The sequence below is a fragment of the Notothenia rossii genome (genome assembly GCF_949606895.1).
Source record: "Notothenia rossii genome assembly, chromosome: 3".
NCBI lineage: Eukaryota > Metazoa > Chordata > Actinopteri > Perciformes > Nototheniidae > Notothenia > Notothenia rossii.
In genome coordinates this window covers 35,559,872-35,585,508 of record NC_136901.1, presented here as the reverse complement: position 1 = coordinate 35,585,508, position 25,637 = coordinate 35,559,872, and the positions used below count along the sequence as shown (strand labels likewise).

Here is a 25,637-nt window from a genome sequence, read left to right as displayed (position 1 = left end):
CTGCAAGAGTCTGGCACTCAACTATAAGCTGTATTTGGCTATCGAGAAATAAATAATAAAGAGCAGAATTTCTCCAGGTTGTATCTTATTCATCGACAATTCCGTCATGTGAAATATCATTGTACCAAACTCTGCAATTATCAATGTATGTTGTTGCACTACTATCCCATTCATTCACCAATTGTATACGTATCTTGTGGACAGCAGTGCTCGAAGCTCAAACCTTGCATTGATGTATTGAAAAAGCTCTTCCTCCTTTTGACACTGAAACATAATTTCACATCCTGATTAATTCAATGCAGGGCTTCACTATGGGAGCCCTTTAAAAAAGTCCTACTATGTTAAAAGTGTGGTTTACCAAGCCAAAATATGGTACCCAAAAATAAAAATGGTGTGGTGGTTTAGTCACTTGACAATTTGAGGAAAAAATAGCTTTTGAACACTTACCATGATTATTTTCATAGAAAGTGAAACTACGGGTGGGCACCTGAAAAAGCTCTCCTTTAAAATCAAACAACACAAAAAAACTCATCTTGTTGGACTTGTATGGTAATACATGTGTAACATTGGTCTTGTTGTCATGTATTTTCTAGGCCCTCAGTAAGCTCCTATTGGTTTCAGGAATTGTACCTTTAGTAAAGGTTGTTGATACAACCCTATTTTCTTACTACTAAATAAGTAGCGTCTTTTTATTTGTTAATGACCCTGGGAGATATAATGTAAGATCATCATTCAGGAAAGGATGGGGGAAACCATACAGGGCAATATTATAAAGATTCACAGCAAGTTCATGGGTGTCACTGGTGTCTCTAGTCAACACATCTTTCCTGTTTCTATCAGTATTCTCAGATATCCAGTATCAGTTTCAGAACCTCTCATTACTTTCATGTCTCCATTTCCTGCTATTTCTCTCACACTTTTGGCTTTCATGTGCATTGATTCAATAACAGAGGGTAGAATACCTTACTGCATCCCAAAGCCAACACCTCTGAGACTGAGGAGGGAAACAATAAAAAATGTATGCTGGGGAGTGAAAAGGCAGACCTTCTAGCAGAAAGAGCTAAATAAAGTAAATATATAATGTGAAACAGTGTGAAGACACTAAAATGGTTCCGGAGTCAAAGGTGAGAGTAATTTCATCTTTTCAAATGCTTTTAACAAAGACGGATAGGTAGATGATGTGGTGTGAGGGTACGATGTAGGTATTCAACCATGCATGCACGCACACATATATGCAGTATTTTCGAGGAGGTGAGAAAACAAAAAGCGACCTTACGCATTTAAAGATACTTTCAGGAGGAAGCAGCCAGATCACCGGAGGCTCTTATCTCAACGACACCTCTGGGCTCGGGGTGTGAGAGCTTTAATGTGCCTAAATAAAAGCAGCCTCCAGCCTTCTGCCGGATCGAGCTTTAAGAGGCCGACACCTCGGGAGAGAAGTGGGTAAAGGCATCATATAAAATCATGAGACTTGCACTTAGATCAGCTGAAACCCAAAAGGCATGATATGGGACATTAACCACAGCTGAATGAGTTTCATTTCCTTTGACACGCAACAAGTACGGCTATTTGAAGCAGACCTGGGTTAAATGGCTTTTGGTAGAAATGTTTTTTGTGGTTTTCTCTAGGTCAAAATGTGGGATTTTATAATGTTTTTCAATGAGCACGTCCCATGTGGTACTCTCAAGACAAGTAAAATAAAATGCAGTTTTCTGACATTACATAACTCAAGTCTTTGTTTTCAAAAGAGACCAAGGTCAACCCACATTTTATTGGAACTGATGAACCAAACGGTGCATAGATGTATTAATTAAATAAATCAGCCAATATGCATTCAGTTCCTCTGAAGTAAAACAAGAGATATTCAGGAAATCGCCGACAAATACAAAAAAGAGATGTCTTGCGGGACCTGCAATAACTGCAGCTCTGACAATGAGGCTTCCTGAAGCTGCTCTCAGTTTTCTTGTCCAAGGATCAGTGCTGATGCTCGGATGCGGGAGTCTCTCTTCTCTCGGTTCTGCTTCAGCCTCCGGAGCACCGGGGCGCGGCTGCTCTCTCCAGCCCAGGGACAGTCTCCTGCTGCTGGGACACACTGAGCACCGGTCTGAGGCTCTGAAGGAAGAGATTATCTCCAGTTACGCACGAAACCAGACAATGAGAGAACACGGTTGTGGTTGACCACAATGATATGATAAAGCACTTTCTTCTGATGATTAATATTGCAGAGGTTCAAATACTCATTGCGTGCAGATCAAATGCTGAACCTGGAGGGGAACTGGTGGCTACTTTTTATCTTTCCTTTTAAGTACATTAAAGCGTTTTTGCGTGACTTTTAAAATGTTATATGTCACCGTGCATTACCAAGTACATTTTAATGCAATTCCAATAAAAGCATGAATTCACTCACAGAAAATGGGGCATTACCTCAAAGTACAAAACGAATATCTCCAAATGTTTGAAAGCTTTAACTTGCTTTCTGTTAAAGTGTATGTCGTGCTCTCGTGCTAATGACTCAAAGCAGACTGCTTGTAGAAACGCAAGAACCTACAAAAACCGCAAACCAAAATCCATTGAAGAAAGGACAAAGAGGACAATGTGAGTGTACCCTGTGTTTGGTCCTGCTGGTCCCCCATGGCTCTCCTCCTCCTCTGCAGCACCTGCAGCAGCTCCGCTTCGCCAACATTTCGGCCCATTCCCCGTCTGGATGGCACTCTGCGGAGTTTCTGATGTTTCATGATGTCCTAGTGAGTATAAATGTTAAAAAGTGGAATAAATTGCTGTTTGTCAAAAGTGTTTTGCCTTTGCAACACTAATCTGAGTCCATTACCAGCATTCCTTTCAACTCCAGGATAGCTGACTTTCTGTTGTCACTCTTCTGGTCCTGCAAGAAGATTTGGGAATATTTGGGAATTCTGTGTCAACTGCTTAATAATAAAAAAGAAATTCAACAATTGGGAATATGAGGCTAACTGACCTTCCACGCACTGTCATCGTCCTGTGAGCAGAACAAGTCAGATTTTAGACGTTAGTATTTATTACTTAAGGGTTTTTTTCTTATACGAGTTTCTCTGTTCATATATAAATGCCACACAATGGGGAATGTAAATGAGCGAATACATTTAAAAAGTCTTTGTGAATACAATAGATCCACCTGTACTCTCATGATGGGCCTCAGGATGATTCCTTTTTTTATTCTCTCCATCATTTCATCCACCGCTCTCGTCTTCATGTCCAAAGGTTCTGCTTCTTAAAGATTAGAGATGGATGAAATATTTTAAAGGACTCTGAGAGCATATAATGTGTGTTTAATTTAAATAGAAGTAAAAGTATTGTTTTGAGAAACCAGAAAGAAGTTGTCATAAAAATCTGAGAACCCAAAAACATATATACATTGAGGATAAATCATAGCTTCTGAGTAAAGCAAGTCTATTTGTTATCGATGCAGTTGAGGGGAAGTGTGAGACTCACTGTTTTGATCGGCTTTCCTGGCGCTTTCTTGTCTTCTGCTTCTCAGGACATCAAGTGTACTTGGCACAGAGAGGACAAAGGTGTCATATTGTCAAACAATTCATGATTTAAAAGCCCAGTCATAAGGGTGTAAAAAGCCTCTGATACAGTATATACACAATGAAGAAGACGTTTCATACTTGGTGACCGCAGGAGGGGGTGGAGGAGGTGGGGGAGGGGGAGCAGGAGTGGTTTTCTCCTCTTGTTCATCCTCCTTCAGTGTATCTTGAAACTGTTTCCCTACAAAAAAAGAGAGCGAAAACATTCCGGCTATTAGTATCATGAGCCAAGAGACAAATCACCAAGGAAAAAATAAATGGTATTAAATCATGGAATTTGCGCCACTCCGAATCATTTTAACTTTGAACTGCGCTGATCAGATAACAGCTGTGTTTGTATGTTTGTATGAACCAGAGCTTATGTCGGAAAGCTAACCAAAAAGGCTCTGACAGAAAAACATTGTCTTCGAGTCAAGGGAACTGGAAGTGCTAAAATGCTGATTCATTACCGGGTTAAGGACTTATTCCTTCACCATTGTATTAAGCTTTAAATTAATTTCTTTTTTTTAATGACCACCAATCACACACTAGTGTCATTAGCTGACTGTTTTCTTCCCTTAAGCATGTGTGTGCAAAATGCTCCTCTTCTTGCAGCTACCTTCCTTCTGGAGCTGAGTGACAGTGCTGTTAGCTTCAGACAGCTGCGTCACTAAAGTCTTCCTCTCCTCCTCGCTGCTCTCCAGCTCTGCTCTCAGTTTCTGCAGCTCAGAGACAATGCTGCTCTCATCCCCAGCGCCCTGACTCGGTTTAACCTGAATACAGGGATGAAAGAAACAGCATACAAGATGAAGAACATAAATAGACCATTTCAACTCTTTGACCCCGTCTGCACACACCTGCTCCTGGTAGAGGCGCTGTATATCACACAGAGCCGTGCTGATGCTGGAGATTTGCTCCAGCGCCCGCTGCAGCTGCAGGCCGGTGTCCGAGCTCTGGGGCGTCACACACTCGCTGTGAGCCGCCTCCTGCTGCACCAACATCTGAGACACACCAAATTCCCTTTGAGACATCTTTAAACACATCTTTATGATTATCTGCTTCTACAAAAACGGAAGAAGAAACACATTAATGAAAACGAGCCACAATTAGAGCAGCGATAAAGTGAGATCTGAATGACTGGTTGTTAATGTTCTCCCACCAGGAGGTTGTCACGACGCAGGGGAAGTGTTTTCAAACTAGTGTTAGACTGAACAATTACAAATCCATTTCATTGAAGGGTACGAGCAAACAGGATGAATTAGCTGTGAGACAAAGCATCATTTTATCCACATTATAATAAGTGGCTTGTGAGAACAAATGCCTTAATTCACGAACAAAAGTAGATTCTTTCTCCACCGAGACAGATAAATACACAAGCTATAGCTATAAGTGCGGCTTTGAGTTGATGAATGAGTAAAGTGCAATCAAAGTGCAATCAACAAACACTTTGACCTTCGCATGAGCTTTTGAGGTATCAAACATTTGAATTACTGTTCAAAATGTGGATATTAAGCAATTGGATTGTAGATATATTGTTAGTAATTTGCAAACTATTTTTTCCCTCATGCAGCGGACAACATGTGAAAGACTTACAGACACAAATTCAAGAGACAGGGTAATACATGCAGTCAAGTAATAAATAAACAAGTGGCCTTAAAAACCTTGAAAAATGTGTTAGCAGTAATTGTAAGCCTTTCGTAAATTGAGTATACAACACAGAAGGCAAGTGTATTCTGACCACATTGGATTCATAAACGCACTGCAGACACTTCTGAGAGCAGGGCGGTGATCAGAGAGCAGGAAGTGTGAGAAAAAGTGGTTTTCATTTCTGTGTTTCTACCGCGTCTGAAGCAGCAGGTTTTAGTGAGCTCTGTGTCAGCACACGCTGCAAATTACACCGCTCTAATCTCGGGTCTCCCTTCAGCAGAGAGCAATTTTCACACAGCAATTAGTACAATTATTTCATACACACAAACACACAGTCAGAGGGACACAAAGAGACAAAGACCTACACACAAAAAAAGCTCCAAATTGTTTCCTGTTTTGAGGCCCTGCGTCATTATACCACCGGCATCACAGAGGAGAGGTGTGAATGGTTGGTGTTTTCAAAACACATGAAAACAGACAAATAGTAGTGCACACAAGAGGCATTCATCCCAGGGGGGTCTTTTACCATGAATTGAGAGTAAAGGGGGGGGGATTGTGTGAACAGTTGGGGGTCCTTTTCACAGGTAAGGACCCCTGGGAGGCGGCCCATTGTGCGCCTGTCCGGTAAATGGAGGACGCTGCGCACAAAGGCGACAATTGCTACATGCTCTGCAAAACATAAAGGTGTCAGGCAAAGACAGGTTGTGCTTAAAAAGCACTATTCTCCTTCAGCCGCCGTGATGACCACTAATTATGGGATGGGGAGGGGCTAAATGGGAAGGGAAAGGAACAGAGATGTTTTTGGAAAGAAAAGACCTTCATTATAGGAGCAGCTGGGGGGTGTGTGTGTGTGTGTTTGGGTATGTGGATTCAAGTGAATTGGTGTTTTTAGAGCTTGTGTACGAGTGTGTGTCTGCTTTTGTCTTGTGTGTGTGAACGCTTTGCCGCACACACAGAGCCTGGATTTGACCAAAGTGTCATCGGTGGGAAAACAGAGAATGGAGATCCCTTCTCCTGTCCCGCCACATCAGCTGACAGCGGAAGTGTGTGTGTGTGTGTGTGTGTGTGTGTGTGTGTGTGTGTGTGTGTGTGTGTGTGTGTGTCTCCCTCCTCTTCCCCCCGTCTGTACGCCATTGCCGCCCGAAGGTCAACCAACGCTCCCGTGGCACGACCTGTCACCCTCAGTATCTATAGGTGTGGATGTGTGACAAAATGTTTTGTTTTGTGCAGAAAACACACACATACACACCGAACACAAAAACACAAACAGCCATGCCACGCGCTCACACCTGGTGGGCGAAGACTTCAGCGTGCTGCCGGAGGCCTTGCTCCATCTCCAGCTTCTGAGACATTTCCGTGAACTCATCTGTGACAAGCTGAGAGACTGCATGTACACACACACACACACACACACACACACACACACACACACACACACACACACACACACACACACACACACACACACACACACACACACACACACACACACACACACACACACACACACACACACACACACACACCGAAAACACCGAAAAACAAGTGGCATTACCAAGAAATATAAAAATGAAATACACTGAAATGATCCACTGCTTAATAGATCAGTCAATCTGCAGAAACTGAAACAATGATAACCATGTTTAGCCAATTATGAAGCAAAAAAGCCATTTGTTTTCTTATTCAAGTCTCTCAATTAGGAGGATTTGCTGCTTATTGTATTCAGCGACAACAATCTCAAATCCTCAGTAGATTAAATTGTAAAACCAATCTTGTTTGTTTTTGTAATTCGGTTGAAATTAACTTTTAGGTTATGGATTGATGGTTGTACAAAACTAATAACAAAGGGCGTCTTTTTCAGAACATTTTAGATTCTAAAAAATGGTTCAAGAAATGAATTAAATTATTATTTGGATTCCAAGTGTGATTAGGACTCACCTCGTTTGATTTTATTCATGGTCTTGCTCTGTTTGCTAATTTTCCTCAGTATGGCCTCTTTCTCCTCAACCTCCAGAGCTAGCTGAGAGAAAAAGCCAGGTGATATAACACTAGGTACACACACACACACACACACACACACACACACACACACACACACACACACACACACACACACACACACACACACACACACACACACACACACACACACACACACACACACACACACACACACACACACACACACACACACACACTGATGTACCTGTTCTGTGAGGTGGACCTGCTCTTTAGTCAGATCCTCCACCCGTTGCTCCAGCTGCAGCTTCTCAGCCAGCAGACCGTCCACTGATGCCTGCAGCTCTGACACACACACACACACACACACACACACACACACACACACACACACACACACACACACACACACACACACACACACACACACACACACACAGACACACACACACACACACACACACACACAGACACACACACACACACACACACACACACACACACACACACACACACACACACTCACACTCTCACACACACACACACAAACAGATTATACCATTTGGTATTGTCTTTACCAGGCAGACAAAGCAATGGCAGTTCTCCCAGTGTTTCCTAACCTGCGATGCTGGCCTGACTCTGCAGCAGCGTCTCCTCACCAAAATCTAACACGTCCTCCCCGTTAACCGCGGGGTCGGTCTCCTGGTCAAAGGTCAAGCCATCGAAGTTTTCAGGGAGCTCTGGGATGAGCGGCATCATCATCTGGCTCTTCCTCTTCAGTACTTTGTTCTCTCTGGTCACCTTGGCAACAAGAGGAGACCAGTGTGAGTGTGGAGGCTGCTGTGTGTTTGTATTCAAATCTACTGAAAATGACAAAGGTTGGAGTAAATCACTCGATGTACAAGTCGCAGTTTCCCGCTTCTTACGTTAGTCTCTTGACATGCCAGAAGAGCAGAGGAAAGGACATAGGAAATAAGGAAGGGAAGAGAAAGGAAACATAGGTAAGAGGTGGGGGAAAGGGAGAAGAAAGGAAACATAGGTAAGAGGTGGGGGAAAGGGAAGAGAAAGGAAACATAGGGAAGAGGTGGGGGAAAGGGAAGAGATAGGAAACATAGGGAAGAGGTGGGGGAAAGGGAAGAGAAAGGAAACATAGGTAAGAGGTGGGGGAAAGGGAAGAGAAAGGAAACATAGGGAAGAGGTGGGGGAAAGGGAAGAGAAAGGAAACATAGGTAAGAGGTGGGGGAAAGGGAAGAGAAAGGAAACATAGGTAAGAGGTGGGGGAAAGGGAAGAGAAAGGAAACATAGGGAAGAGGTGGGGGAAAGGGAGGAGAAAGGAAACATAGGGAAGAGGTGGGGGAAAGGGAAGAGAAAGGAAACATAGGTAAGAGGTGGGGGAAAGGGAAGAGAAAGGAAACATAGGTAAGAGGTGGGGGAAAGGGAGGAGAAAGGAAACATAGGGAAGAGGTGGGGGAAAGGGAGGAGAAAGGAAACATAGGTAAGAGGTGGGGGAAAGGGAGGAGAAAGGAAACATAGGTAAGAGGTGGGGGAAAGGGAAGAGAAAGGAAACATAGGTAAGAGGTGGGGGAAAGGGAGGAGAAAGGAAACATAGGTAAGAGGTGGGGGAAAGGGAAGAGAAAGGAAACATAGGTAAGAGGTGGGGGAAAGGGAAGAGTAAGGAAACATAGGTAAGAGGTGGGGGAAAGGGAGGAGAAAGGAAACATAGGTAAGAGGTGGGGGAAAGGGAAGAGGAAAGAAACATAGAGAAGATGTGGGGGAAAGGGAAGAGGAAGGAAAAATAGGTAAGAGGTGGGGGAAAGGGAAGAGAAAGGAAACATAGGGAAGAGGTGGGGGAAAGGGAAGAGGAAAGAAACATAGAGAAGATGTGGGGGAAAGGGAAGAGGAAGGAAACAGAGAAGAGGTGGGGGAAAGGGAAGAGGAAGGAAAAATAGGTAAGAGGTGGGGGAAAGGGAAGAGAAAGGAAACATAGGTAAGAGGTGGGGGAAAGGGAAGAGAAAGGAAACATAGGGAAGAGGTGGGGGAAAGGGAAGAGAAAGGATAGGAAAAGGAAGGAAGTGAGGAAAGGATGATAGCAAAGAAAAGCAAAGGACACAACATAGGGAAGGAAATTACAGGAAAAGAAAGGATGGTAAAGGAAAGTACTGACATAGGGGGGAAATGAGAATTTAAGGAAAGAAAAGGAGAGTGAAGGAAATAAGAGGAAGATGTAAGGATTAAGGGAAGTAAGGGTGAACACTGCAGCAACAAAAAGACGTACTTTGACAGCCAGCGCCTCAGCACTCTCCCTGCAGGAGCGCTCCATCTGGAACTGCATCTCCAGAACGTTTATCTCTTTCAAGAGCTGATTCGACGCTGCAAATTAAAAGGGGGGGAGATGTGCTAGTCATTTAGAAGAGTAGATTATTTGTATGTGCGCATCTACATTTATTGGAGCCTTTCTTATTTTTGTCCATGCAGTGGAGGCTTAATGTTGTCTATAGGTGTGAGAGTGACACATGCTGGGATAGTCTCCACCCCAATATGGTCCTGAATGGGGACAGGCAGGTGAGGAAAAGGAACAAACGATCCTCACCTTCCTCCAGTTCAGACAGTCTCTGGTTAGCTTCATCCCTCTGGATTTCCAAGATCTCGCACTAACAGCAAACCAGGAGAAAGAGATCAATTAAGTAACAACAAATTGATGCAACTGATTGTATTCAGATCGTCAGACTGTTGCAATTGCCTTTCTCAAGTTTGTAATAACGCTTTTTATTTTATCCTGCAATCTTCTTACTTTTGGAAATGTTTGCTTTATTTATTTTTGTTTAAAAATGTGAACTTAAAGAATTTTAGTTATTCTCTTTAACCAAAGTAACCCTTTTAGATTTGTGTGATTTCTCTTTTTTACCCGCACATAGAAAGAAGTAATTGGACTTTGTTTCCATTTCACATCACAAAACAAAACGACAGTAATTAAGCAGTTTTACTTCCTGTCACAAACGATTATACCTGAATGTCTCCCTCATCTTCACAAGATAAACCACCCTCTCCGTCAGACTCTGTGGGGGAAAGGAAATCATTTTATCTACACACACCAGACGGATTGTCAAACGGGCCGTGGCGACAGAGACGACGCTCTGCTGGGAGGCGAGATCATGGAAGATTCTCACATCCTGTCGACGTGACAGAGAGGAAGTTCATGAGGTCGTCTGAAGGAGATCGGCAAGTAAATACAGGAAGTGAAATCATGAAAAGGATCCTGAAAAACACATTTCACTTTCTGTCACCTCTGACTCATAGGAGTGTCTGTCTCCTGCTTCCCTTTATTTGAAAATAATAAGAGCTCAGATATCTTAAAGCTAAAGTCCGACATTTTCGGGAAGAGGTGCTAACTTACTGAACGATAAATGGGAACATTGATATCCTCCAAGAGAAGCAGAAAGTCGACCAGCACCTCCATGATTTAAGCATTTCATGTATTATGCCTCTAGTATGAACATGTTGGAGAGTGTGTTTGCTTCAAGCGTCATTGAGGGGATCTCAAAAGGTTGTTGTCAAAAGTGGGATTCGAACCCACGCCTCCAGAGGAGACTGCGACCTGAACGCAGCGCCTTAGACCGCTCTGCCATCCTGACGTAAAGATGTTATGTCATCACCTCTTAACGCAATCAAAATGATAATAAACGGTTCATTTGTCTTGTTTATTTTCAGTCCATTTATCTTAGTCAAGGTCAAATAACTTGTACCAATCAAAAGGTACAAGCAGAACGTCAAGCACAATCACCATGACTTTTGACTAACACTGTTTTAGTGTGGGTTAAAACACACAGAAACAAGATAAGTGAACTCTATTTGGCCGGTAGGGTAATTTTCGCTTGCCAGGTTGTTGTTTCCAGTCTTTATGCTAAGCTAACTTGTTGTTGCTTTATATTTGGAGATTGGTATGACTTTTACAAATAATAAATCAGTGTATTTCCCAGTACAAATACAAATTATAAAACCTGTTTATATTGAATGAAAAATGTTTTTATTTTCACTAAATCTCCAACATTAAAGAAGTAAAACACTTAGAAGGACCTTACTTAACAAGTCCACACTAAAAGAACATGAATTATTCAGATACAGAAAACAGCAAAGGTCATCATGTAAATAAACTTAAGTATCTCTGCAGCAGTTTTCCAGTCTTACCTGACTCTGCAACGTCCTCACTTTGCATCCACATCCTGCCGTATGCAAAGTTTTTAGCTACTTTACAAACTAAATCAAGGAGCACATTTTAGCATAACAAAAACAGCTCTCCGTTTGAGCCGCAGTGTTTAAGGAACCAAGTGGGAATCTCTGCTTAAACCCTCCCCCACTGGCTCAATTTCGAAAAGAGGAAGTTTTCCTTACACTGGTCAAAAGTCCATCTTAATCATCACAGTCTAGTGAGGATTTATAGCCAAATAAAAGTTTTTTTTGACACTTTTTGAATATAATTCAAAGTAAATATAGATCATATTAGATTTGATATAACAGGTAAGTTAGAGGACGAGTCGTTTGATATTTTCCCCTCTTTTCATGCAGTGGAAATAGAAAAATGTAGACTCTGTACATCACGTGTCAAACTCAAGGCCCGGGGGCCAAATCAGGCCCTTGGTGGATTTAATTTCGGCCCGCAGGATAATTTCTAATTACTATTAGATCTGGCCCGCTGGTATATTGCACGCACACCTTCACTCCATCCTGAGGATCTCCTCAGCTCAGAGCCTGACCCCAAACATTGATGAACTTGCACCCGAGATGAGATGCCAAGTATCTGGCTTGAACTAGCATCACAGAGCAGCACACTGAGATTAATGGATGTTTCCTTCTGCACTTTTTCTCTCACGACAACAGGGCATGTTTGTTATTCTCTTTGAGGGAAATAGTTTTGTTGAAGCTGTTGTTGGCCTGTGGAAAAATGTAATCATAAGAAATGACTCTGGAAAAGCTGCAGATAGGGCCATAAGAAATGAATGCAACTGATTATTTAATGTTTAATGTTGTTTTTATAGGCAATAGTTTAAGCTTTGTTAGTTCCAGGTTTAATATGCAATAAGTTCATTTCAATACGTTTTGCAATAATCATTGAACCAGTCCGGCCCTTGACTAGTAACCATTTTTTTTATTTTGGGCCACTGTGAGTTTGAACCCCCTGCTGTACATGAATGTGGTCTCGGACGGATGACACTTATTATAACATCAGAAGGCAATTTATCTATTATAAGTTGTGTATAATCCCAGTATAGAAATGTTGAAGAATCTGTTTGCTTCAAATGTTAATTAGGTGGTTCTCAAAAGGCTGTTGTCAGAAGTGGGATTCGAACCCACGCCTCCAGAGGAGACTGCGACCTGAACGCAGCGCCTTAGACCGCTCGGCCATCCTGACATAGGAAGTGATGTCATCACCTCAAATCAAACTCGAAATAATGCAAGAAAGACAATTTAAAGTTACATTTCAGTTCATTTATCAAAAGTCCATCTTAATCGTCAGTCTAGTGTGGATTTATAGCCTAATTTTTTTTAAAGTTGGTGTACTTATAAGGCAATATTGATTATATTAGCCTTTGATGTTAAAGATAAGTCAGAGTACAAGGCGTTTGAACTTTTCCCCTCTTTTCATGCAGTGGAAATAGAGAAATGTCGCCTCTGTACTTGAATGTGGTCTCCGAGGCACGACACTGTCTCTCTACTGCAAGATCAATGTCACTCAAGCAGCCGATGGCGAAGGCGATGTTGTCTTTTTTCTCCTCTATTAGCATCTGTCCTCAGAGTTCATGACCTCTCAAACACCAGAACTGCCAAGGGGACCAAATTCTGGGTGATAATTCAGGAGATGACGGTGGCAGAGATGACACACATCCGTCCAATGTAAATAATTTAACAACTTTGTGTTTTATTAATTCCAGCGGCCTTCCAAGAGCTTACTGCTACGAGTATGCAGAGAGTTTGGGTCAGGGTTAAGTACTACTTACATTCAACTGTTAGAGGTTGATTTTTGCCGGCTTGGTGCTCCAGATGGACTCTGTTTGGTCTGTGACGGCAAACAGGATTTAAGATAAAGGACAGCATCTAAAAAAAAAAAGGATAAGTTACGGCCCGTCCACACACAGGCATGAAAAAAATCTTTCAAATCTTCGCCCATTCACTTGAATGGGGTGACGTAGAAGATTTTTGCTTTGCAAGCATCGTGAGCATCAAAAGTTGAGCAATGTTCAACTTTTGATGTTCCCGATGCTTTCGAAACTGGCATCAGCCAATCAAATCCCGTTTATGCAAATCCCGCCAGTGCAAGCGCTAGCCAATCAAACCGCGTGCAAGCTGGGAGAGCCAGACCGCGGTTCATTTCCTCATATTCCAAACGAGAAATTACAGTAGCAAATCACCCGGTTCTTTACGACCAGAACTATTTACCGGGATACAAACCGGAGGAACCAGGCATGGAGGGAGGTGGCAGAGACAGTGGGTGAAACTGGTAGGTTTTTCGCCTGTTTGGAGAGTTTATATCCAGTTTACTTTGTTTTAACATTGCTATTGCTTTGTATGTCGGGGGCGGGAGATTCATGTGATTGGTTGTTGGTCGCAAAAAATCGCCAAGCTTCAGACACGCCCAGCATCAAGATTTTCCAAGATTTTTTTCATGCCTATGTGTGGACGGGCCGTTACTCTATATTGTTAGTGCTTTCAACCAATCTCATGAAAAACCATTGTGTCAAACTTGAGTTCTTAGTGAAGATCTTTAAAAACAGCTAACAAATCAAATATATATTTTTAAACCAGTATCAGTAATTTCCTAATAACAGCTAGGCACTGTAGTTTTTTAATCAACCATAAATCAAACCGGGGAAAATTACGCATTTTTGTTGGGATTATTTTCAGCTGTTGATTAAAACACATTGGTTTAAAGGTGTGGATTTAGAGAAGCAGGACATATATGAGGTTGGGGCACATGGGGCTTTAGGTTATCTCTGCCAAATTTAAATATTAAAAGCCAATGTTTAATTGTGGCGTCCAATTGCTGATTAGGGCCAGAGCAACCGAGCGGTGTCCAAGCATCCAATCGACTTCGATACAATAATACTTCGATGTTTTGCTAATTAGCATAATGTGAAAAACGGTAAAATGACAAAAACTTTTGTATAGCAACACCAAATTTGGTTAACAGAATCAGCGGAAATTAGATAGTTCAATCAAAAAACATGGCCTCCATCGATCAAAACGTCTTCGCAACAGGCGGGGCTTAAAAGGAAATGTTCATAACTCACCAACAATTTATCCAATTATCCCAAAAGTATGTGGGTATGTTAACTCCATCTTGAGGAATAAGCAAACCAAAGCATTATTATCCTGATCCATAGGGGGCACCAAAAATACCACACATGTACAACTCTAAAACAGATGGACATCATTTTTTACGAAAGTGCTTTATTAAAGTGTATTAACTGAGATGTCAAGTATCGTAATGACTGAGGAATGTGGGCGTGGCCTATGACGTTTGCAACAAAAACATGGGACAAAAAATATGTTTTAATTATACTTGGTGAAAATAGGTGAAATCGAAAGTAATCAGAAGACCTTTCTTGAATAATTATTTTTGAATTACCTTCAACTTGCACATGGAAGCCCAGCTGAAGGATAAAAAGCTGCTGCGATTCATGCCCGTGACGTCCTTTTGATTTAATGAGTCTTTTCTCTCTGTGTGTTGCTCTTTTCAGGCGCCACCTGAGCACCAAAACCTCCTCCAGCCTGTCACGCCGACCTTTACTAATGATTCTTCACCATGTTAATAAAGGTGAAATTGTCACTTAACATTAACCGTTGTCTGGTGTTCTTGCAGTTGGCGACATTGTCGGAAAACTCCTCATTAAAACTGGCTCTTTACATTCTGGTTTAATAGAGACAGATAAGAGAGCAGGATTCATTTATGAAAACACAAAGACTACACAAGGCTCGATTTGGGTTTGGCTTTGGCCTCCGACACTTTAGTTTCATTTCTTTTCATCTGTATGGACATTTAGCATTTTGAACATTTTCTGTAGTAACTTTCTGTTACAGATTTGTTGACAAATGTGACCCGCTCTATCCAAATCAGTCGGAAGTCGCAACGGCTCATTTCAAAATAAACATGGATTTGCGTAAAAAACTAGTTTTTTGGGGTTCGGGTGTTTTGTTTGATTTTAAACAAACAAAGTCTTGGCTAAATACACACAAATGCAAAAATACACACACGTATACACACACACATACTTGCGAGCTTCCCCCAGACCAGTAATCCAAACGAAAATATCTTCCCTCCCTAGTATTTTGATCATTTGCTCCGCTAATAATCAATCAGATCAGAAGAGAAATCTTTGAAGGCCTTTTTCTCAAAAGGATGACTCGGTGACAGTCATTATATAATGTGACATATTTCGCTTAATATTTGGAGTACAAAAACACTCCTGATATCATTAGAAAGCTAGGAATATCCTCTTTCCAGCAGTGTATACAACTCAAAATGTGTCTTCGGGTCAATGCGACTGATTTCGAGCAGGTCACAAATGGTTAATAAAACATATTTTAAAAATCTATAATGCCACAATATCCTTTTAAAATAGCAACCCTTTCTGTCAAGCTGCAGCTTTTTACATTAGGCTCAAAGGTTGAATGTATTTCTTCAAAATACAAGTCTTAGACATTAAAAAGAGGTTTGAAGCAGGATAATTGTTGCAGCAGTGTGTCTCAGGAAGGTGAAGTATGTGTTTTCTTCAAGTGTTAATGAGGTGGTTCTCAAAAGGTTGTTGTCAGAAGTGGGATTCGAACCCACGCCTCCAGAGGAGACTGCGACCTGAACGCAGCGCCTTAGACCGCTCGGCCATCCTGACATAGGAAATGATATCATCACATCAAAATTCTTTAAAAATTATAAAATACAGACAATATATAATTACGTTTCAGTCCATTTATCACAGTCAAAAAGGTGACTAATTAAAAATTAAAAACTACAGAATTCAGTTATTTAAGACTATTAGGTTTTCAGTAGTAGGCTATTTTTATACATTGTTCAGGTATTATTACTGTATGGACATTTAAAATTTGATTTTTTTAAAACATCATTATTGCCTTGAGTATTTGTTTCTTTATTTTACTTTTTCATACAATAGAAATAATAATATTTGCTCACATGTGTTGAAGGCTTGACTGAGGTTGACCACCTTCTCTGTCAGCTTTCACATTAGGGTCAAAGGTTAAATAATTTTCTTCCAAATAAAAGTCTCAGATAAAGTCTGAAGCAGGTTACTCAGGAGCAACATGTTAAGGCCCCTACACACCAATCTGACACCAGAGAAAACGTCCCGACGGACCAGACTGTTGTGTCGCCTCACGTCTCCTGCGTCCTGGCCAACAGTCGCACTGGAACGCACCGCAAAGACTTCAGCCGACGGCCAAGTAGCACGTACGAACTGTGCATGTGTGAGTGGCAATAACTCTCCTTACCAGCAGGCGGCGGTAGTGTGTCATTCAAAAGAGGCAACAACCGGAAGACAGACTGCGTGATACACCGAGAGAAGAAAAAAAGACTGCGTGATATAAACAAACAAAAAATAGCGTGTGCGTTCCATTTTCACTCTACAGCGAGAAGCTCATGGAGCTTTCCCGAGCCTGTGTCGAGAGCTGGAGATAAATGAAATCTCAGATTTGCCTTCTTAATCGTTTGTTTGGGTCCCTCAATTCCGTTTAGCTTCTCCTGCACTTATTCGCTAAGCTGAACAGCCAATCGGAGTGATTTCTTTAGCCGACGGCCTTTTACCGACAGCCTACCGATTCAACATGATGAATCGGCGGCGGAAGGTGTCGGCACGAACGAAAAGACACGACCAATCTGAGTAGGGCGACAGGACGCTCATCGATGGCCAGACATCTATTGACAGACGAAAACGGCTTGGTGTGTAAGGACCTTTAACGGTGCATCTCAGGCAGATGATGAAGCATGTGTGTGCTTGACATGTAAATGAGGGAGTTATTCTACTTTTTACCTGTGTGTCTCAAGAAGGTGAAGTCAGCATTTACTTTTAAGTCATCAGGGGGTTCTCAAAAGGTTGTTGTCAGAAGTGGGATTCGAACCCACGCCTCCAGAGGAGACTGCGACCTGAACGCAGCGCCTTAGACCGCTCGGCCATCCTGACATAGGAATTGATGTCATCACATCAAAATGGATTCAAAAAGATAAAATACAGAAAATATCTAATTAGGTTTCATTCCATTTATCATAGTCAAAAAGGTGACTAATTAAAAAATTAAAAACTACAGAATCCAGTTATTTAAGAAAATGAGGTTGTCAGTCGTAAGCTATTTATTTATTATACATTGTTCAGGTCTTATTACTGTATGGACATTTACAATTTGAATATGTTTTGTAGTAATCTTTTGGTACAGATTTGTTGACAGTATTGCATAAATGGTTAAAACTACAAAAATCTTAATTGCCGCAATATTCTTTTATAATAGCCACTTTAAATTGAAAACGTATTAAAAAATAAATATATATTCGTTTGAATTTTTTTTAAATCATTATTGCCTTGAGTATTTATTTCTTTATTTTACTTTTTAATACAGCAGAAATAATAATATTTTCTCACATGTGTTGAAGGCTTGATTGAGCTTGAAAACCTTCTCTGTCAAGCTGCAGCTTTCACACTAAGGTCAAAGGTTAAATGTTTTTCTTCAAAATAAAAGTCTCAGATAAAGTCTGACGTTTGAAGCAGGTTACTCAGGAGCAACATGTTAACTGTGCGTCTCAGGCAGATGATGAAGCATGTGTGTACTTTACGTGTTAATGAGGGAGTTATGGCGCATTTCCACTACAGTGCGGAGCTCGCTTTAAGCATGCCGAGCCGTGCCCGGCCCGTTTTTGGTTGCGTTTCCACTTAGCGTAGTACCGGCTAGCGGGTACTATTTCACAGTTTTTCTGGCCCCATAAAATCGAGGTTCTTTCCGGGCCAACAACCAGGCTGAGTCGGGCTGAGTATGCTAAACTAGAGGGAGAATAGCTGGCAAGGGGGCTACAACTACAACAAAATGAACATATTTGACCGTGATTTAGTTGTAATACACGTTTCATAATGATGCCGAAGTAACAACATACTGATACCGGTTAGTAAAAACCATGAATTAATGCTTTGACAAGTCTGCAGACAGGTGGCAGGCGAAAAATGCGTGTTTTCTGAATGGGGCTTGGCTAAGCTAACGCAGTATATGCTCCGACCATCCACACTCACAACAACGGTCTATACAAACATAAATAAACCAGCGACTGCATTCGCCATGACACAGATAGTCTGTGGTTTGTACTTGTTTAACTTTTGTCTAGTTTCTGAACAGATATGAGGAGCTGTGAGCTTGAGTGCTAACAGCTAAAGGCTGATGTTGTTTTTCTGGGGTTCTCATTGAAGATGACGTCACGGCTACGCCCACACTGCGTTACTATAGATACTACCCCAGTTCCGAAACTATAATGGCAATGCACCATAAAGTGAGCCAGTCCTAACGAGGCCTAGCCATAGCGAGCGAGGCCGTGTAGTGGAAATGCGCCATTATTCTACTTTACCTGTGTGTCTCAAGAAGGTGAAGTATGCGTTTACTTTTAAGTCATCAGTGGGTTCTCAAAAGGTTGTTGTCAGAAGTGGGATTCGAACCCACGCCTCCAGAGGAGACTGCGACCTGAACGCAGCGCCTTAGACCGCTCGGCCATCCTGACATAGGAAATGATATCATCACATCAAAATTCTTTAAAAATTATAAAATACAGACAATATATAATTACGTTTCAGTCCATTTATCACAGTCAAAAAGGTGACTAATTAAAAATTAAAAACTACAGAATTCAGTTATTTAAGACTATTAGGTTTTCAGTAGTAGGCTATTTTTATACATTGTTCAGGTATTATTACTGTATGGACATTTAAAATTTGATTTTTTTTAAACATCATTATTGCCTTGAGTATTTGTTTCTTTATTTTACTTTTTCATACAATAGAAATAATAATATTTGCTCACATGTGTTGAAGGCTTGACTGAGGTTGACCACCTTCTCTGTCAGCTTTCACATTAGGGTCAAAGGTTAAATAATTTTCTTCCAAATAAAAGTCTCAGATAAAGTCTGAAGCAGGTTACTCAGGAGCAACATGTTAAGGCCCCTACACACCAATCTGACACCAGAGAAAACGTCCCGACGGACCAGACTGTTGTGTCGCCTCACGTCTCCTGCGTCCTGGCCAACAGTCGCACTGGAACGCACCGCAAAGACTTCAGCCGACGGCCAAGTAGCACGTACGAACTGTGCATGTGTGAGTGGCAATAACTCTCCTTACCAGCAGGCGGCGGTAGTGTGTCATTCAAAAGAGGCAACAACCGGAAGACAGACTGCGTGATACACCGAGAGAAGAAAAAAAGACTGCGTGATATAAACAAACAAAAAATAGCGTGTGCGTTCCATTTTCACTCTACAGCGAGAAGCTCATAAGCTTTCCCGAGCCTGTGTCGAGAGCTGGAGATAAATGAAATCTCAGATTTGCCTTCTTAATCGTTTGTTTGGGTCCCTCAATTCCGTTTAGCTTCTCCTGCACTTATTCGCTAAGCTGAACAGCCAATCGGAGTGATTTCTTTAGCCGACGGCCTTTTACCGACAGCCTACCGATTCAACATGATGAATCGGCGGCGGAAGGTGTCGGCACGAACGAAAAGACACGACCAATCTGAGTAGGGCGACAGGACGCTCATCGACGGCCAGACATCTATTGACAGACGAAAACGGCTTGGTGTGTAAGGACCTTTAACGGTGCATCTCAGGCAGATGATGAAGCATGTGTGTGCTTGACATGTAAATGAGGGAGTTATTCTACTTTTTACCTGTGTGTCTCAAGAAGGTGAAGTCAGCATTTACTTTTAAGTCATCAGGGGGTTCTCAAAAGGTTGTTGTCAGAAGTGGGATTCGAACCCACGCCTCCAGAGGAGACTGTGACCTGAACGCAGCGCCTTAGACCGCTCGGCCATCCTGACATAGGAATTGATGTCATCACATCAAAATGGATTCAAAAAGATAAAATACAGAAAATATCTAATTAGGTTTCATTCCATTTATCATAGTCAAAAAGGTGACTAATTAAAAAATTAAAAACTACAGAATCCAGTTATTTAAGAAAATTAGGTTGTCAGTCGTAAGCTATTTATTTATTATACATTGTTCAGGTCTTATTACTGTACGGACATTTACAATTTGAATATGTTTTGTAGTAATCTTTTGGTACAGATTTGTTGACAGTATTGCATAAATGGTTAAAACTACAAAAATCTTAATTGCCGCAATATTCTTTTATAATAGCCACTTTAAATTGAAAACGTATTAAAAAATAAATATATATTCGTTTGAATTTTTTTTTAAATCATTATTGCCTTGAGTATTTATTTCTTTATTTTACTTTTTAATACAGCAGAAATAATAATATTTTCTCACATGTGTTGAAGGCTTGATTGAGCTTGAAAACCTTCTCTGTCAAGCTGCAGCTTTCACACTAAGGTCAAAGGTTAAATGTTTTTCTTCAAAATAAAAGTCTCAGATAAAGTCTGACGTTTGAAGCAGGTTACTCAGGAGCAACATGTTAACTGTGCGTCTCAGGCAGATGATGAAGCATGTGTGTACTTTACGTGTTAATGAGGGAGTTATGGCGCATTTCCACTACAGTGCGGAGCTCGCTTTAAGCATGCCGAGCCGTTCCCGGCCCGTTTTTGGTTGCGTTTCCACTTAGCGTAGTACCGGCTAGCGGGTACTATTTCACAGTTTTTCTGGCCCCATAAAATCGAGGTTCTTTCCGGGCCAACAACCAGGCTGAGTCGGGCTGAGTATGCTAAACTAGAGGGAGAATCGCTGGCAAGGGGGCTACAACTACAACTAAATGAACATATTTGACCGTGATTTAGTTGTAATACACGTTTCATAATGATGCCGAAGTAACAACATACTGATACCGGTTAGTAAAAACCATGAATTAATGCTTTGACAAGTCTGCAGACAGGTGGCAGGCGAAAAATGCGTGTTTTCTGAATGGGGCTTGGCTAAGCTAACGCAGTATATGCTCCGACTATCCACACTCACAACAACGGTCTATACAAACATAAATAAACCAGCGACTGCATTCGCCATGACACAGATAGTCTGTGGTTTGTACTTGTTTAACTTTTGTCTAGTTTCTGAACAGATATGAGGAGCTGTGAGCTTGAGTGCTAACAGCTAAAGGCTGATGTTGTTTTTCTGGGGTTCTCATTGAAGATGACGTCACGGCTACGCCCACACTGCGTTACTATAGATACTACCCCAGTTCCGAAACTATAATGGCAATGCACCATAAAGTGAGCCAGTCCTAACGAGGCCTAGCCATAGCGAGCGAGGCCGTGTAGTGGAAATGCGCCATTATTCTACTTTACTTGTGTGTCTCAAGAAGGTGAAGTATGCGTTTACTTTTAAGTCATCAGGCGGTTCTCAAAAGGTTGTTGTCAGAAGTGGGATTCGAACCCACGCCTCCAGAGGAGACTGCGACCTGAACGCAGCGCCTTAGACCGCTCGGCCATCCTGACATAGGAATTTATGTCATCACATCAAAATGGATTCAAAAAGATAAAATACAGAAAATATCTAATTAGGTTTCATTCCATTTATCATAGTCAAAAAGGTGACTAATTAAAAAATTAAAAAGCTACAGAATCCAGTTATTTAAGACTATTAGGTTGTCAGTCGTAAACTATTTATTTATTTTACATTGTTCAGGTCTTATTACTGTATGGACATTTACAATTTGAATGTTTTTTTGGTGCAGATTTTTTGGGCAGTATTGCATAAATGGTAAAAACAGAAGGAAAAAAATCTAAATTGCTACAATATCATTTTATAATCCATCAATCCATCTTCTCCCGCTTATCCGTGGTCGGGTCGCAGGGGTAGCAGTTCAAGCAGAGAGCCCCAAACTTTCTTTTCCCTGGCCACATCAACCAGCTCTGACTGGGGGATCCCAAGGCGCTCGCAGGCCAGAGAAGAGATATAATCCCTCCACCTGGTCCTAGGTCTACCCCTTGGTCTCTTCCCAGCTGGACGTGCCTGGAACACCTCCCTAGGGAGGCGCCCAGGTGTTATCCGAACTAGGTGCCCGAACCACCTCAACTGGCTCCTTTCGACGCGAAGGAGGAGCGGTTCAACTCCGAGTCCCTCCCGGATGACTGAACTTCTCACTTTATCCCTAAGGGAGACACCAGCCACCCTGCGGAGAAAACCCATCTCGGCCGCTTGTATCCGCGATCTCGTTCTTTTGGTCATGACCCACCCTTCATGACCATAGGTGAGGGTAGGAACGAAAATGGCCCGGTAGACAGAGAGCTTTGCCTTCTGGCTCAGTTCTCTTTTCGTCACAACGGTGCGGTAAAGCGACTGCAGTACCGCTCCCGCTGCTCTGATTCTCCGGCCCATCTCAGGCTCCATTGTTCCCTCACTTGAGAACAAGGCCCCGAGATACTTGAACTCCTTCACTTGGGGTAAGGACTCATTCCCTACTTGGAGTGGACAGTCCATCGGTTTCCTGCTGAGAACCATGGCCTCAGATTTGGATGTGCTGATCCTCATCCCAGCCGCTTCAAACTCGGTTGCGAACCGATCCAGTGAGTGCTGAAGGTCGCAGACCGATGAAGCCATCAGAACCACATCATCTGCAAAAAGCAGTGGTGCAATCCTTAGTCCACCGAACTGCAGACCCCCTCCCCCACGACTACGCCTCGAAATCCGATCCATGTATATTACAAACAGGATTGGTGACAAAGCGCAGCCCTGGCGGAGGCCAACCCTCACCGGAAATGGGTCCGACTTACTGCCGAGGACCCGGACACAGCTCTCGCTTTGGGAGTACAGAGATTAGATGGCCCTGAGTAGAGACCCCCTCACCCCATACTCCTGCAGCAACTCCCACAGTAACTCCCTGGGAACTCGGTCATACGCCTTCTCCAAGTCTACAAAACACATGTAGACCGGATAAGCATACTCCCAGGCCCCCTCCAGGATCCTTGCGAGAGTAAAAAGCTGATCCGTCGTTCCACGACCAGGACGGAATCCGCATTGTTCCTCCTCAATCTGAGGTTCGACAATCGGCCTGCCCCTCCTTTCGAGCATCTTAGAGTAAACTTTCCCGGGGAGGCTGAGTAGTGTGATGCCTCTGTAATTGGCACACACCCTCTGATACCCCTTTTTGAAAAGGGGAACCACCACCCCGGTCTGCCACTCCTTCGGTAGCGTTTCCGACTTCCACGCAACATTGATGAGACGTGTCAACCATGACAGTCCCTCAACAACCAGAGCCTTCAGCATTTTTGGGCGGATCTCATCCACCCCCGGGGCTTTGCCACTGCGGAGTTGTTTGACGACATCAGTGACCTCCCCCCGGGAGATTGGTGTTGATGCCCAGTCATACTCCAGCTCTGCCTCTAACATAGAGGGCGGAGTTGTTGGGTTCAGGAGTTCCTCAGTGTTCCTTTCAACGCCCTAAAACTCCATCAGTTGAGGTCAACAATGTCCCATCCTGACTGTACAGAGCTTGGATGGTTCCCTGCTTCCCCTCCTGAGGTGTCGGACAGTTTTCCAGAACAACTTTGGTGCCGCCCGAAATTCCTTTTCCATGTCTTGTCCGAACTTCTCCCACACCCGCTGCTTTGGCTCGGCCACGGCTGAGGCTGCTGTCCTTCGGGCCCGTTGGTACCTTGCAACTGTCTCGGGAGTCCCCAGGGATAACAAATCCCTGAAGGCCTCCTTCTTCAGTCGGGCGGCTTCCCTGACCACCGGTGTCCACCAGGAGGTTCGAGGGTTACCGCCCCTTGAGGCACCTAAGACCTTGAGACCACAGCTCCCCGCCGCGGCTTCGACAATAGAGGCTTTGAACACCGACCACTCTGGTTCAATGTCCCCAACCTCCAAAGGAATGCCCGAAAAGCTCCACCGGAGGTGTGAGTTGAAGGCCTCCTGAACTTGGGCCTCCTCCAGACATTCCCAGTTCACCCGAACTACACGTTTGGGCTTACCAGGTCTATCCAGAGGCTTCCCCCGCCACTCGACCCAACTCACCACCAGATGGTGATCAGTTGACAACTCCGCCCCTCTCTTTACCCGAGTGTCCAAAACATACGGCCTCAGGTCCGATGATACGATAACGAAATCGATCATGGAGCTTCTGCCTAAGGTGCTCTGGTACCACGTACACTTAGGAGCATCCTTATGTTTGAACATGGTGTTTGTTATGGCCAATTCATGACTAGCACAGAAGTCCAGTAACAAACCACCACTCCGGTTCAGATCAGGGGAGCCGTTCCTCCCAATCACGCCCCTCCAAGTGCCTCCATCATTGCCCACATGTGCGTTGAAGTCTTCCAGCAAGATTAAAGAGTCCCCTTCAGAAGCCCCATACAGGACTCTGTCCAGGGTTTCCAAGAAGGCCGTATACTCTGAACTACTGTTGGGTGGATAAGCACACACAACAGTCAGAGTTTTCCCCCCCCATAACCCGCAGGCGTAGGGGGCTACAACTACAACAAGATGAACATATTTGACCGTGATTTAATTGTAATACACTTTTCAAAATGATGCCGAAGTAACAACATACTGATACCGGTTAGTAAAAACCATGAATTAATGCTTTGACAAGTCTGCAGACAGATGGCAGGCGAAAAACCTTTTAGAATGCGTGTTTTCTGAATGGAGCTTGGCTAAGCTAACGCAGTATATGCTCCGACCGTCCACACTCACAACAACGGTCTATACAAACATAAATAAACCAGCGACTGTATTTGCCATGACACAGATAGTCTGTGGTTTGTACTTGTTTAACTTTTGTCTAGTTTCTGAACAGATATGAGGAGCTGTGAGCTTGAGTGCTAACAGCTAAAGGCTGATGTTGTTTTTCTGGGGTTCTCATTGAAGATGATGTCACGGCTACGCCCACACTGCGTTACTATAGATACTACCCCAGTTCCGAAACTATAATGGCAATGCACCATAAAGTGAGCCAGTCCTAACGAGGCCTAGCCATAGCGAGCGAGGCCGTGTAGTGGAAATGCGCCATTATTCTACTTTACCTGTGTGTCTCAAGAAGGTGAAGTATGCGTTTACTTTTAAGTCATCAGTGGGTTCTCAAAAGGTTGTTGTCAGAAGTGGGATTCGAACCCACGCCTCCAGAGGAGACTGCGACCTGAACGCAGCGCCTTAGACCGCTCGGCCATCCTGACATAGGAAGTGGTGTCATCACATCAAAATTGATTCAAAATAATAGAATACAGACAATATCTAATTAGGTTTCAGTCCATTTATCATAGTCAAAAAGGTGACTAATTAAAAAATTAAAAAGCTACAGAATCCAGTTATTTAAGACTATTAGGTTGTCAGTCGTAAACTATTTATTTATTTTA

At 42.7% G+C, this 25,637-nt stretch overlaps 1 protein-coding gene across 11 annotated transcripts in view; it reads right to left on the bottom strand.

Annotated features, from left to right (window-relative positions):
• Positions 1 to 1,734: 1,734 nt before the first annotated feature.
• Positions 1,735 to 25,637, bottom strand: part of shtn2 (shootin 2) — a 36,671-nt gene continuing 12,768 nt past the window's right edge. For 3 of the 11 annotated variants that reach the window (XM_079671434.1, XM_079671436.1, XM_079671435.1), the window contains 17 exons: positions 13,145 to 13,241; positions 10,158 to 10,207; positions 9,742 to 9,802; positions 9,427 to 9,521; positions 7,772 to 7,952; positions 7,399 to 7,496; positions 7,131 to 7,212; positions 6,482 to 6,576; positions 4,403 to 4,606; positions 4,165 to 4,318; positions 3,648 to 3,747; positions 3,469 to 3,527; positions 3,152 to 3,246; positions 2,975 to 2,995; positions 2,828 to 2,881; positions 2,606 to 2,741; positions 1,735 to 2,112 (listed from right to left, as the gene is read on the bottom strand). In XM_079671434.1, the coding sequence (XP_079527560.1) occupies positions 1,955 to 2,112; positions 2,606 to 2,741; positions 2,828 to 2,881; positions 2,975 to 2,995; positions 3,152 to 3,246; positions 3,469 to 3,527; positions 3,648 to 3,747; positions 4,165 to 4,318; positions 4,403 to 4,606; positions 6,482 to 6,576; positions 7,131 to 7,212; positions 7,399 to 7,496; positions 7,772 to 7,952; positions 9,427 to 9,483 (1,494 nt within the window). In that variant the 5' untranslated portion in view covers positions 9,484 to 9,521; positions 9,742 to 9,802; positions 10,158 to 10,207; positions 13,145 to 13,241 and the 3' untranslated portion in view covers positions 1,735 to 1,954. Of the gene's footprint in view, positions 2,113 to 2,605; positions 2,742 to 2,827; positions 2,882 to 2,974; positions 2,996 to 3,151; positions 3,247 to 3,468; positions 3,528 to 3,647; positions 3,748 to 4,164; positions 4,319 to 4,402; positions 4,607 to 6,481; positions 6,577 to 7,130; positions 7,213 to 7,398; positions 7,497 to 7,771; positions 7,953 to 9,426; positions 9,522 to 9,741; positions 9,803 to 10,157; positions 10,208 to 11,336; positions 11,481 to 13,144; positions 13,242 to 25,637 lie in introns of those variants that run through there. The other 8 variants (XM_079671429.1, XM_079671428.1, XM_079671437.1 and 5 more) reach the window with 6 other exon arrangements.